The sequence below is a fragment of the Anas platyrhynchos genome, chromosome 1 (assembly GCF_047663525.1).
Source record: "Anas platyrhynchos isolate ZD024472 breed Pekin duck chromosome 1, IASCAAS_PekinDuck_T2T, whole genome shotgun sequence".
In the NCBI taxonomy this organism is placed as follows: Eukaryota; Metazoa; Chordata; class Aves; order Anseriformes; family Anatidae; genus Anas; species Anas platyrhynchos.
Window position 1 is genome coordinate 63,385,666 of NC_092587.1, and position 14,022 is coordinate 63,399,687.

General features: G+C 49.9%; 2 protein-coding genes across 7 annotated transcripts; one reads left to right on the plus strand and one right to left on the minus strand.

Annotated features, from left to right (window-relative positions):
- The first annotated feature begins 1,606 nt into the window (after positions 1 to 1,606).
- On the plus strand, positions 1,607 to 13,892 carry LOC101793727 (uncharacterized). 6 transcript variants are annotated; one of them, XM_027468844.3, is made up of 4 exons: positions 1,607 to 1,738; positions 2,886 to 4,601; positions 10,412 to 10,518; positions 11,775 to 13,892. In XM_027468844.3, the coding sequence occupies exon 4, from the start codon at positions 11,786 to 11,788 to the stop codon at positions 13,199 to 13,201; it is 1,416 nt and encodes a 471-aa protein (XP_027324645.3). In that variant the 5' UTR covers positions 1,607 to 1,738; positions 2,886 to 4,601; positions 10,412 to 10,518; positions 11,775 to 11,785; the 3' UTR covers positions 13,202 to 13,892. The 6 variants fall into 6 exon arrangements, with proteins under 6 accessions (XP_027324645.3, XP_027324486.3, XP_021132404.4 ...); XM_027468685.3 differs by having other exon boundaries at positions 1,608 to 1,738; positions 11,772 to 13,892; XM_021276729.4 differs by lacking the exons at positions 1,607 to 1,738; positions 2,886 to 4,601 and adding an exon at positions 4,908 to 5,081.
- Positions 5,678 to 9,276, minus strand: LOC140001519 (uncharacterized). The gene is made up of 4 exons (XM_072033083.1): positions 9,119 to 9,276; positions 6,902 to 7,117; positions 6,694 to 6,788; positions 5,678 to 6,133 (listed from the first exon to the last, which is right to left on the minus strand). The coding sequence occupies exons 1-4, from the start codon at positions 9,240 to 9,242 to the stop codon at positions 5,678 to 5,680; spliced, it is 891 nt and encodes a 296-aa protein (XP_071889184.1). The 5' UTR covers positions 9,243 to 9,276.
- Positions 13,893 to 14,022: the final 130 nt, after the last annotated feature.

Here is a 14,022-nt window from a genome sequence, read left to right on the forward strand (position 1 = left end):
GGCTTAATAGTATAGGTATAGTATAGATATAGCTCATCTGGGTGGCTGTAAATACAGATGAAGCTGTGCAAGAGTCACACTAGTTCACGGGGAACAAAGGTATTAAATGCAAAGAGACACAGTCTGCATACAGAACGAGGCTTTGTGGACTCACAGAGCTCTGCCTGCCAAGGAGATTGCTTCTTACACCTTCAGAGTACAAGCTCCTGAAGGATGGGCTTTTGGGAGCCAAAAAGAAGATGGAGATGAAACCTGCAGATGTAGTGTCTGAAATAAAAAAAAAAAGGGCAGAAAAAGTAGGAGCTCCTGAAAGGCATTTTGTGTGCTGTTAAGGCAGGTAATGCCATTTTATTTTTAGTTTTCGTAAGAACCATAACAGGAAGACAAATAAACAAACACAACAGCAACAAAATAAGGAAGATGGAGGTGTAACGCGTGCTATTATTAAGAGGATTAAGGTGAGAGGATTGGATTTAAGAGGAACTGGGGCAGAGGGGCCTATTCTGGTACCTATACTTTGCTTGCCTTCTGTATGATACACCTGCATGAACTTTTCCTGCTGCAAACCCTACTGAAATTGTGTTTTGAACTTTGATGGTTGGATGCTCTTAGTCTGGGATTTTTATTTTTTATTTTTAAGCTTTGGTTCAAGCATTTAAAGAACAGCTGAAAGTAACTTTGCAAGTGTTTGCAAGCCTGTGTCTTCCCACCTGTGCCATTCTCACTAACTCATCTCTATCCCCAGTGGTGCTCTCTGGCACAAGCAACACCTTGGCAGAGCTCCTGCCCTTCTGGGTGGAGGACAACAGCTCCCAGGTGTCCGTCCCAGCAGAGTGGGACTGACTGACTGCAAGGCCCCATTCCTCTGGCTGGAGTTTCACCATGCTCACAACCCACTGCCTTGGGCATTTATCTGGGAGAAAAGCAGTGATGTCCATGTGTGCCAGGCTGTATTTCCAGGAAACACTCTTGGACAATACCTTTGTTTGATACTGCTGAGAGATGAACTCCATGGCCACTGTGTTGTACCAGAGCATATGGGGATTAATAGGGTTTCTGATGTGTTATTTGTGACCTCCAGTGGAGTGTAAACCTCCCTGTCCTGTCTTGTGGCTCCTCTTCCCTTTCTTTGGAGTGGTTATGTTGTATGGTGTATCACAACCATCTGGGGCCTCAGAAACCCCTCCCTACCAGCTGAAGGTTGGTTGTAAGCTTTTCTTAGGGCAGATGCACCTCACAGGGGTGAACACTAAAAGAAATGATCTCTTTTCCCTCTACCCTGCCCTAATCTTCCACTTCATGTTTTTTGCAATGCCTATAGGAGATTTACAGCATGTAACTGCCTCATATTCCTTACCTACTATTGCTAGAGACAACATGCTAGAGGGTTTTGAGACCTGGACTCATGAATTTTCATCCTTCACTTAAAACTGAAGATGTTATCATTAGTTTTGCAGGTTATGAGTATAAATCACAGTAATTGGGTTTACTGCTTGCATGCTGACAGGTTGCCCTTCAGCACCATTTTCTCCCAATTGCAGCCCTTCAATGCCATGCATTTGGGTGTTCGTTATAAGCAACTGCTGCCACTTGGCTGCTGAGACCTGAATAATCAGATTTGTGGTCACCGAGAGGCAGAATCTGAATGCCTCATCGACAAGTCAGAGATTTACTTTTCTATTGCTTGTGAAAGTAATGGGACTCCTCAGCTACGCACGTGGAAGTTAGGAAAAACAAGGTTTTTTTTTTTGTCTTTTTTTTTTTTTTTTTTTTTTTTTAAGCTTGTGGAAAAGTAAACCTGACTCTTTCTCACAGTCCTCAAAGCATTGCTCTAGGAGCAGAGCAAGGGCTCTGAGAGACTTCTTACCATGTATTTCGGAATGTTTTAGTGCTCTGTTTTCTTTGAAAGTTATCTGCAAAGACACCAGAGTTCCTTGTTGACACATCTACATATCTCTTGGTTTTCTGAAAATCTCTAAAGTAGCATACCTATAAAATACTAAATCAGATCTTGCCTGCTTTGAAAGACTGCCTACTGGGCAAACAAATAATTAAGGCTTTCAGCCTTAAGGTAGCCAGCTTCAGACACAGACCTGTTCATTTCAGAGGGAGCTGGAATAATTGACCCAGCTTTAGTCTGATTTGAAAAAAACCAGCAGTTTCAGAATATTGGCAAAAAAATGCTAATGAAATCAGGTTCACTGCATTGGGAATTGTTGATTCTGTTTTCATGTCTGAGACGATGTAAGGTATTCCCTTCTAATGCATGGTGGGTTGGACATTTTTTACCTCATAATTAACAAAGAAGATTTTTTTAGACTGGAGTCCTTAAATGAAAGGAGGTGTTTTTAAGATCTGTGAGACTGCCAAAGACCTTAACCATCAGGGAAGCTAGAAAATAGTGACCCTATTACTGCCGAAATATTTAAAAAAAAAAAAAAAAAAAAAGCAAATAAGGGGTGAGAACTTGTGATGGGGATCCTTTGTGAAGTACAGGCTGAGGAGGCTGATCTGGACATTTCTGTCTATTCATAAAGAAGCAGAGTAAGGCTTGTTAGCCTTTTTCCTCAATTTCAGTTTCTTTTATATTTAAATTGTAATGTTTAAAGTGTCTTTTTCACCCATTACTATACAGTGAAATACAGTTACTGTTGCTATTAACCTTCAGGCAGAGAAAAAATCAGTGGAAGTTGATGTGTGACACGCTGTTCTCTGGAATTAATAGCCCTTGCCCTCAGTTTCAGAATAAAATACTGTAAGACTTGATTTGTGGTAAAGGTAGGAGGAATGAGAGGTAATATGGCTCAGAAAAGCCATTTTCTGTTGTCTGATGGCGAACTCTACTTTTTTTTTTTTTTTTTTTTTTTTTTTTTTTTTGTCCGCAGGTGTCTCACGGTGCAAAGGAAGGAGTTACAGAAAGCAGAGATGCATAAACCTCTGCAAAAGCTTAATGTGCCATACATGGCACTTTGTGAAGGCTGCTTTGTAGCTGCTGTTGAATCCCCTGGTGAAGAAAATCTCCACCCGCTGTACCCAGCTGTTATCAGTGCAGGGAACGGACCAGCAGCAATGTGCTGATGATGTGAAAGCTGCTTGGTTGGGCTGCACACCGGTGGGTCCTGAGGTTACGTCTCTCTGTGGGACTGCTGTCAGAAACCATGTTGAAAAGGTGTGGAGATGCCCTCTTCCCAAACGTGCTATGAAATCTCTTGGTTATGGAGTGAGTTCAGCACATCTTAACATTCATTTGTAGCTGACAACAGCTATGGGGAAAGAGGTGGAACTTTGTGGGGCTAGTGAAGGGATGACTTGTTGCATTTTCACAATTTCTGCTTTTATGTAAGCCTGCTGCGTTGTTTCATTTGTATGGACAATGTCTGGGCTGCTGAAGCTAACAGCTGCCAAAGGAAGGGTGCAGCCTATTTAGATTGATAGTAGGCTCACAGGGCACACTGGGACAATATTCTGGCAAACAGTAAGATGCAGGACCATAAGGTCCTTATTTTGAGTTTGAAATAGGAGGTTTTCTGGGTAGTGTTTAAACTGATCAAGGACATTTAGCTAACGCCCTGGTATTACTTCACAAAATTCAGCTGGCAGTTCTGCTTAAGATGCAAGGCAGCCAAACAGGGTATGCTCACTGAGGCACGCTCTCAGGAGGCAGAAAACAACACACCGGGGAAAAGCAGACGGCGGAAGATTTCAGCAGAGGCCATGGGCGATAACCAGGCTTGGGCTTGTAAATCACATGGCAAGCTCTGATAATACCAATGCTCTTACTGTGAAATACCAATCAGCACAAATTAGCAAGTGATAATTTAAGTCTTCCATAATATGCTTTTAATAGAAAATGTTGTTGAAGCAAGATTTTTTCCCCAGACCCTTCAGGTCTGTTACCAGAGCTATGCTGGAGGGGGATTTTTAAAAGTGCAAGGCAGAGGAGGGCTTTGCCCCTCTCTCTGTGAAGCTGTGCTCTGGTAGCTGGGCTTTGAGCACAGCTGGGGAGGTTTCCCCTACCAGCGATATTAACATCACCTGCCCGCCCCAGGAGGGAGAAGCATCTCCAGATGAAAGCAGCTGGGGCAGGGCTGAGGAGAGGCAACGTGCTGCCTGTGCAAAGTCCTTTTCTGAGCAGCAGGGAGGCTGCAAAGTCTAGGTTTGCTCAAGCTGCGTGTATCGGGCACCTCAGGAGCCCGGGCTGTGCACCCAGGAACCCCTCTGGAAAAGGTGCTGTGCTGAGACCAATGAGCCCACTCGGTGGTGCAGTGTGGCAGTAAGACACAAGGACACAGCCCGCTCTTTACCCAGTATTTATTTTATATTAAGCCCCCCGAATTACGCAGCTCATTTCCCAACCGCCTCCCCACCCCCGAGGCTCAGACCCCTCCCCAGGACCCGGGGTCCCCTCAGCCCCACAACAACCCCCGGCAGCCTGCGGGCCGCACGCCCCCTCCCGTCCCCGCTGCGGCGGCGCAACCAAGGGCTAAGGGCGGCGAGCGGGCCCGGCCACACCGCTCCGAGCCCAGCCAAGCCGAGCCGAGCCGAGCCGGGCTGAGGCGCCCCTCACACGGCCCCGGCCCCATGGCCGCCGCCCGCCCGCGGTAAGTGGCGCCACAGCGGGCGCGGGGCCGCGCTGAGGGAGCGGGAGGCAGCGCGGTTCCCCCCGGGGCTGAGGGAGCCACCGCGGAGCCCTCCCGCTGCTGGGGGGGAGCCTCAGCCCTGTGGGGGTGCCCAGTTCTGTGGGGGTGCCTGCCCTCGGCCCCGGGACCCCATCGAGGGTGTGGGGTTGGGGGTCGGGGGTAGAGGGCTGTGGGGTCGGGGGAGTGGGGGGGGCTTTGTCACGGCTGGGGGTGGGGGGAGATGCTCGCGGGGGTCGCATGGGGGGGCAGGGGGAAGCGAGGCTGCGGTGTTTAGGTTGCTTTGGTGGGTAATTGGGGAGAAAAATAATAAAAAAAAAAAAGAAATAAAAAAGGAAGGAGATCTAAGGACTGCCCTCAGAGGATGGTGGCTCTGAACTGCGAGTGAGTGGAGATGCAGAAAGCCGGAGGTGGTTCCCTCAGTTTCCACTCTGCTGTTAGCAGGTAACTTCACGGGGTTTTGCTTAATAGTGTGGCTCCGTTACTTATTTTCTGAGAGACGAGAGTTTCTCACTATGGCTACTGTGCATTTAACAGAATCTATTTCAGAAATAGACAACCAGAACAAGCAGTTCCCTTGCAGGGTAAGGCCTTCTGCATGTAGAGCACCCCTCGTCTGTATGTGTGTGGGTATTCACACACGCGTTTCCAAAGAAGGCTCTTCCCGTAATGCTGCCCAGCAGAAACACTTGTCCTTGAGGAAGGAAGGCCAGTGTTCTCCCGTGGCATTCATTGAAGGATATAAAAACCCCAGCGATGGTGGTGGTACAGCCACATGTACGAAAAGAGCAATTTTTTTCCATCTTGCCTTGTTCAAGAATAGCGATCTCCTAGACTGAGCAGTGGTGGGTGAGCAGTTTGTGTGGGAGAGGACAATATACATTCAGTACAGTTACTTTCAAGAGGATAATGTCTTTCTCTGAATCCTGAGCGATACCATTTCGGGTGCCTGGATTTTCCCTTGCGCCTTTTCCCCTTGCTTCCCATACTGTTGGCCTGGGGAAGCACCATCAACTTTGCCGCTGCCTCAGGACTCCTTCCTAGGACACGTTTGCGTTGTTCAGGGCCATCAGCAGCTTCAGGGCGACAGCCTGCAACTCCTCCTCCCCCACTGCCTTCCCCATGGCCATCATCTGCTGCAGTTTCTGCATCAAACTCTGCACGTGGGTATCCTGCAGCCTCAGGAGGAGATCCTGGATGTCACTGATGGGCAGCTGCCCCTGCTGCTGGCCACTGACTGTCACCTCTGAGGCATGCAGGTCAGAAGGGCTCTGTTGGATGCTCGTCAGCTCTGGTGAGCCCTCGGGTAAGGAGCTGGAGACCACAGCTACTTCTGTGTCGAGTTTGGAGCCGGCTGGCTGGGGGCTTGTAGGAGAGGTGGGAAAAAGGGGCTGGGAGCGGAAGATACTAGACAACACTGCATCACTGCTCATGGTCACGTTGAAGGTTCCTGTGCTGCCCAGCTCAGCCTTGCCTTCTCCTGGGCATGCAGTCCTCTGTGGGGGAGAAATGTACCTCTGTAGAGGCAGTGCACCTGGGGAGCAGCCCCCCAGCTGTACCCCTGTTCTGTGAGGTTAACATGCAAAGATGAGTTGTAAAGGTGAGCTTCTTTACAGGCCCAAGGAGGGGAGAAACCTCTATCAACTTTCCTTGCCATAAATCTCTTTTGTCACTCCCAGTTGTTTTCCTCTTTCCTTGCCTGTTATAGCCAGCACAAGTCAGCCTTTCCCCTGCAGTAGCCTGGTTATCTCACCTTGCTGGGGGGTGAGACCTGGACATAAGGGCCGAGATGGTCCTCAGAGGTTCATTTTCTCCAACAATACTTTCCCCAATGCCTCCACCTTGGCAATTGTCTGCATCTGTGTAAGATGCCATCTGTGTAAGCTGGTCAGCCTGCTGTGGGTACCCTTGGAAGGGGAGCTGCCCACAGCTCCCTTCCGTCTTCCCTGTCTTTTGGCCTCCTGCTTTCCCATGTCCTCATTTGCAGTTTTCTCCTGTTCAACCTATCACTGCCCAGAGCACACCAGGATCTTCAGGAAATAGCTAAATAACTCACCTTAATGAAGTACCATTTCATAGTACAGCGATAAGAAGCAAAGGCGCAGAAGTTGGGGAAGAAAGGAGTTCCTGGCAGCTCAGAACATACGGGCCCTACGAAGAGGCAAACGAAGACACAGCCTTGGTGAGAAACTCCAGTGCTGAGGTCCCACCAGCAGCAACCTCGCTGTCGAGTGACAGCCCTTGGCAGTTACAGCTGGCTTTACCTTTGGGGATCACTCCGTGGTTTTCATACTCATCCAGCCTCCGGACCAGGGGGTTCTGGCAGCCGTACAGCGCGCGCAGGTGGCAGGCGGTGGCGGCGTGGTGGGCGACCCGCAGGGCCCTGAAGAAGCGGCGGTACTCATGGCTGGAGAGTGGCGCTCCTGGCTGCTGTGCCTGCACGCTCCGGGGGCCAGCAGTGCAGCCCCAGCCTGAGAGCGCTGGTGGGAGGTAAAGAACATCATAAATGGCAGAACAGGGTCAAGATCGGGGGTTTAGATGTCGTCAGCCCCCTGCTAACGAGGTGGGTAGTACTTAAGAGAGAGTACATGGCTGAAGGGCTTTGACCAAAACCTCTGGAGGCTGAAGTCCTGAGCTGGGAGAAATGTCTTGGAAGTCATGGCTGGAACTGGAAATGCAGCTCTGCTGTCAGGGCTGGAGCAAGGAGATGGTTTCCTTTCAAGATTTTTGTGTCTGCAAGTTCTCCTCCTCTGGGTCAGTGTATCCTGACTGCTGGTGTTAATGGGGCATGCCCCAACAGATATGTGTATGCCCTTGAAACGGTCCAAGCATTCACTGAACCCATATGCAAAACTTAAAGCCAGTTCTTCCCTGTACAGAACATTATGAGAGCTGTCGAAATCAAACATTTGGAAGTTAGATGCGCGCAAGTGAAACTGCCGTGTGCAATCTTAGTTTCATCTCCTTGTGCATATGTTTTTTATACATTTTTTAAGTACGCAGCAAGCTATTCTCCTATCCTTAGGACTGCCAGTTCCTTCACTGCGGAGATTGGACCCGCCCAGACAGGGAATCAGAGTTTTCCAGGTTAGGCTCATGCTGCATTCGAGACACCTGCCTCACTTCCCCCAGTTGGGAAGGTGTATAAAAAAGAAGAAGGCTGGAAGAGGAGGGGTGGTTTTGTGGAGGCTCTCCCAAGAAGGAGGTTTTATTCCTGGCTACACCACAGAGGTTTGTGTGTGATGCGAGGCGAGTACCAGGTTTCTCAGCACATTATTAATGGCATTTTCATTATCTTGTGGGCTGCCATTTATAGGAAGGCTGAAGTCTTTTGCAGTTTTGGAATCTGCATGTGCTGTATTTTGAGTGTTAGTGCTACATTAGTATGTGTGCTCGGAGAAGACAGGGCTGAGGCATCTCAAAGTGAGATTCTAGAAGTAGTGGGTATTTTTAACTTTAATCCCTCTCTGCCCTCATTTTGCCATTCACAAAATCACTATAAACCAATTAATAGCTGTGAAGCACTGAAATATAGAGTATATGAAAAGTTCACGAGGAAATGAGTCATTCAAATGGGATCAGCAAATAAATCAGTCAAACGCTGAACAGTGAGGGTGACATAACCCTTAACTTCACTGAATAGCTTAACGAATAGCTGCTCATTACAAAGGCGTTGGCCATCTTGGGTCTAAAGAAGCCAAAACCCGTGTGAAAAAAGAGAAGCTGGATTAAAGAGCTATTACTATGTCAATGCACAGGGGGAACACATCTAAAGTTGCAAACTGAACATGATTTAGGCACGCTGTAAGCATTCCCTGGAGTAGTCTGTTAACCTATCATGTCCCTTTTATTTTTTTCTTCTTTTTTTTGGTAAAAGCAGACTTAAAAATTTCCTCATGGCCTCTGTCTTGTTAACATCTGTGCCATCTTATTAATATCTGTGTGCCTGTAGATGCAGCAGGATCACACAAAAGTGTGCAATCTTCCGCCTTGAAATGATCACAGAGGTTATCGAGTCCTCTGTGAGACAACATTAGGTGAGAGTGGGATGCTTTGCCAAATGGCTTTGCGGAAATCTTCAGAAAGTGGGGGCTGAGGAGACCAGGAAATATGGGACCCCGCCACAGCCTCCTGCTAGGATGTGGCCTGGTGGGCCAGGCCTTTCTGTCCGTTTCTTCCCGCTCATGTTTGTCCTTAACCAAGGTCCTCTCTCAGCTCTCCTGCCTCTTCTACCTGCTCATCTGGCCGGTTCTTCCCTTCCTGGCTGGTGGTTCAAACCTAAATCCCTGCCATTGCTCCCGTTTCTGCTCTACGTGCCAGCCTGCCTCACATCTCCAGCCTCTGCCCAGTTGTGTCCAGCTCCGAGTCCCCCTCCCTTGGCTCCTCAGTCAATCCCCGGCTCTCCTCGATGAACAAAGTAGCAGCTCCAAAGGAAATCCTCACTTAGGCTCTGACCTGCAGGGGAGATGTTTCCTACTCACCAGACAGGAGGAGGAAAGCCCACGTGGTTGACATGGCACCGTGCGCGCTGCCTGAGGTGGCCCCCGAGGTGTCACCTCCTCCTCCTCCTCCTCCTCCTGCCCCAGTGGAGCTGGGGAAGCACATTCTGGTTTCCCCGTGTCACAGACACCTCTGTTCCTTGTTCTGTTGTCCCCCGCCCAGTGTTGAGTTCCTGTCAGAATACTCTCTCCATGCTTCTGCCTCACCACGGGTTGTGGTCTTGGGGGCTCACCCATCCTCGGCCGGCCGTGTCCTTCACGGGGCAGTTCCTTTGCTGTCACCGGCTTGGAGCTGCTCTGGGATGGTAGCAGAAAGGGACTGAAGCAGGACATCTCTCCCCTCCTAAAATCAGTGGGATTCCTCGTGGCTAAAGAGGCGCGATGCCGTTACAGAGCTGGTATTCACCTTTGCAGTTTTTAAGCGTCTTCTTTCTCTAACCCGTACCTTTCTAGGCGTCCAGAAGTCAGCATCTTAAAATGCCTTTGTCTTCTGCTGCTGCACATGGTGCAAAGCTATCTAGGTGACCTAATTTGCAACCCCACAGCACCCACTCCTGCACAGCACACTTCTGCTCCAAAAAAAAGAGATCCTTGAGGAGGGGGAGAGCATGCTGGTGCTCAGAGCTGTCCAAACGAGCCTGTGTCACTGCTCATGCATGAGCAGGTGTGTGTGGCGGGTCGTCAGTGCTCGCCGCCAGCCCCGTCAGCTCAGCCAGGAGCGAAGCAAGCAAACTGCCGTTTGGCTGGAGCACAGGACGGGAAATTCACATCATGTGCGAGCAGACTGAAATCTCGTCTCTTTCCCAGCCCTGTTTGTGCCTGGCTGAGCCTCCGAGGGTGAGCGAGCAAAATCCTCCCCTGGTGAAGCAAGGCAGGGGACTCCGGGCAGATGCAGAAAGCAGTGCGGCCGTTTTCTCTCTGCCTGCAGGATGGGACTGCATCGTGTTCTCATTTAGCTCACAGGAAAGAAAGGTGACAGAGGGAAAATGGCTTGAGGCAGCTCTGTTTTATTAGACAAAACTCATCAAGCTGACAGGGCAGCCCTCCGTGGCACGTGCAGTTAACCCTGTCTTTGTTGTGTGAGCTTCCCTGGCCAGCAGACTTGAGCGCTGGCCTCACGGCGTTTGTGGCAGAACATGCCTCATGCTTCTGAGCATCATTTTCCTCCAGCCTAGGTTGCTTTTGTTTCCTAAATACTTACTCGCTTGTAATCTCAGTCTACAACACTGCTGTTAGGACTGTTATTTGTTACATCTGTTTTCTTTCTCTGATCAGGAGCTGCCAGCCCTGACTTTGCTTTGACCTCCTGGATGGAGTGAAGAGAAACAGCTTTGTGGCCAGGAGCAACTACACACTGAGGCAGCAGAGATACTGCTCACAAGGTGAGAAATTGAATAGTGCATGTCTGGAAAAGAAAGAAAAAAGCGAATGCTGAAAATTTGGCGTGTGCTTTGCTGCATACTTCGCACTCATCCAGTTTCTTTTGCTCCTGTATTATATAGACTCTGCTTTCAGGAAGATTCATAGGCAGGGTATGTTAAAGATGAAACACAGTCCCAGGGAATCTTAATGAAATCAAATCTTGTGTATTTTTCAGCAAGGACTATACTCAGAATTTTAGAAGGCAAAAATAACCAGTGTGGCTTTCTATTCCTTTCACTCTGACAATATTTTTAATGCTTTGTTGGTCAATTAGCTGTCTTGAGGTCCATGCCTTGGGCCAGTGCTATTGTTTTATTTGTACTGCAAATGCTTCTCAGCCCTGTGTGTTGTAAGAACTTTGGAAATTGGTATAACCAGTGTGTTGTCTTCCAAAATCAGCAGATCAGCTGAATCAAAACTGGAGGGGTTCATCCTGCTGCATTCTTCCCAGATTCTGACCTCCCACACGTAAGATGAGGATGTTAACTTTGCAAGCAGTGCCTTCCAGCTAATCTGCTAGGATTCATTTCCCAGTTGTGTTCTCCATAGCAGTGTAACTAATAAAAAGCCAGGAGCCTCAAAATGTTTCAGTCTCGTTTCCATGCTTGATTAACAAAACAGTTGATCGTTCCATTCAATTGCCTGTCTGTTCTGTAGACAAAACCTAGATGTAGTTTGCTGCAGAATATGTAGGGTTTTCTCTTTAAGGAAAAGGTCTACAGCTGGAAAGAGGAAAGAAAAACAGTCTGCTTAGCAGGGGAGGGTGTTCCTGTGGTGGTGTCTGCTTCCTTCCTTGATTAAGCATGGGAATGCTGGAGAAGAGCAATGATTCATAGGCAACAGGAAGAGAAGTGGGAAGAGAATTATGTGCTTGGGGGCTGCTGAGGAGAGCAGTGATGATGTTTCCCTAGCGTCGCTAGATGTGGGAAGTTTGAGGACAAGCAAGTGATAGGGCTCATCCGTTAGGGCTGTGACTTTATGGCAGAGGACCCTCTTTGCAATCCATGCCACAGAGGCCACCTGTTCCCAGGTCACGCTCCCTTCCCATGCTTCTCCCTCTCGGTGCCTTCCCTCTGCCCAGAGAAGAAACCGAGGGGCTGGCTCCTGAGCTGTTGGCTAGCGGTGGCTGACGTGCAGCAGGTTGCCCCTTTTGGTCCTCTCCTTCAGAGAAGCTGCAGGGATTATTCACTGCTAGTTCCTCTGTTCACTCCAGCAGGTGGCAGGACCATGGGTGACGCACAGAAGGGCCAGCTTCATCAGGGAAGTCCTGCGAGAGCTGAACTGCACTCGTTCCCCTCCAGAAGGCTCACAGGAGATACCCTGCAGGACGCTGATGAAAGACAAGGCTGCAAGCAGGAGCTGGAGACAGAAAACAAGGTGGAGCCCTCTTTTGGAAAGAGGCAGGGAACGGTAACTCCCTGTGTGATGGCAGTGTGGGAGAGCGAGGACGGTGGCGGCAGCCCCATCAGCAAGGTTATCCTTGCTGGGGACAAGCCAGACCCTGCCGTGTGTGGGAACGTTTGGATTCAGCAGGGGGGGGAGAAAACCTACGAGTGTCCCGAGTGTGGGAAGAGCTTCAGCCGGAGCTCGTACCTCAGCCAGCACCAGAGGATCCACCTGACAGAGAAACCCTTCAGCTGCTCCGAATGTGGGAAGAGCTTCACCCGCAACTCGGACCTGGTCAAACACCAGCGGATCCACACCGGCGAGAAGCCCTACCAGTGCAACGAGTGTGAGAAGACCTTCAGCCAGAGGTCCAACGTGATCAGGCACCAGCGCACCCACACGGGAGAGAGGCACTACCAGTGCAACGAATGCGGGAAGAGCTTCAGCCAGAACTCCCATCTCATCGTCCACCAGAGGAGCCACAAGGGCGAGAAACCGTTTCATTGCCCCCGCTGTGAGAAAAGCTTCAGCGACCGCTCCTCCCTGATCATACACCGGAGGGTCCACACTGGAGAGAAGCCCCACAAGTGCCAGGAGTGCGGGAAGCGTTTCCGGGACAGCTCGGCCATCATTCGGCATCAGAGGATCCACACTGGAGAGAAACCCTACGAGTGCACCGAGTGCGGCAAAACCTTCCGCCAGAGCTCCTCGCTGGTGACCCACATGCGAACGCACACAGGCGAGAAACCCTACAAATGCCCCGTGTGCGGGAAGAGCTTCAGCCAGAGCTCAGCGCTCACCACGCATCGCCGCATCCACGGGGGAAAGGCTGTGCCCGTGTACCGCGGAGGCCTCTTGCCCAGCCCCTACCAGTGCGCCGAGTGCGGCAGGAGGTGCAGCGACCACCCCACTCTCATCAAGCACCAGACCACGCACGCGGAGGAGCGGCCCTACATCTGCGTGGAGTGCGGGGACAGCTTCCGACGGAGCTCGGCGCTCAACGTCCACCTGAGGATCCACCGCGGGGAGAGACCCTACAAGTGTGAGGAATGCGGGAAAACCTTCCGGCATAGCTCGGCCCTCGGTGCGCACCTGAGGATCCACGCAGGAGCCAAGCCCTACGAGTGTGGTGAGTGTGGGAAACGCTTCCGGAAAAGCTCGACGCTGAAAGTGCATCTGAAAATCCACGTGGCCAAGAAGCCTTATAAATGCACGCTGGGTCGGAGAACTCTCTCTGCCCGCTCTCTTCTCCCATAGGGCTGGAGCGGGAACTAAAATCAGTATTTGGTTGTGTCTGCGGGCACATGGACAGCGTGGGTGCTGAGAAACAGCGGGAAAAGACTGACTGGGGACTACCTGCAGCTCTAGTATCTGGGCTGGGTGCCTAATCCCTGTGGTACAAAAACCACCAGGAGATTAGGAGGTCATGGAGCTAGTCGTAAGAGCTGCATATTGGTGATTTAGGAAGAGTGCTGAGAGCCCGAGGAAGGGGGATCAAGTTCTGGGTAATTTGCTGACTATGAATACGTGGTAGAATACAAATGGAAGAATCAGGCTTTTAAAAGAACTTTTCTGCTAAATAAAAGATGAAAATTAAAAGTTCCACGCTGGCTCTGATTGAAAACTTTGGCTTGTTAGATGCTGCAGTAGTCTTAGAAACTTTCTTATTTTCCATGGCTGTGGTAAGTTTACTCAGTGTTTGACAAGGCGCTTTGAATTCTTGCAGTCTGAGACTTGGGACCTGAACCTCAGCCTGTTTGTCTTTGCTTTCTCTTCCCAATCTTACAACGAATTGCTACCTCCATGTGCAAAGTCTGGTTTGTACAACACCTGAGCAAAGCAAAAGCGATGCGGCTGCTCCCAGAAAACGCGGCTGTGCAAACATTTCTTGTTGTAACACCGCCTGTTGCTGTCTCTGGCAGCTTCCCCAAAATGTGTCCTCTGGTTTGGTACATCTTCCGACTGGGGACAGTAAGAAAACCTGGGCAAAAACGTGGCCTTACCTCATTTAACCAAAAAATAAGTATTCCTCTAGATGTCTGAGCTGTATCCAGCAGACATGATGGGTTCCTATGGGC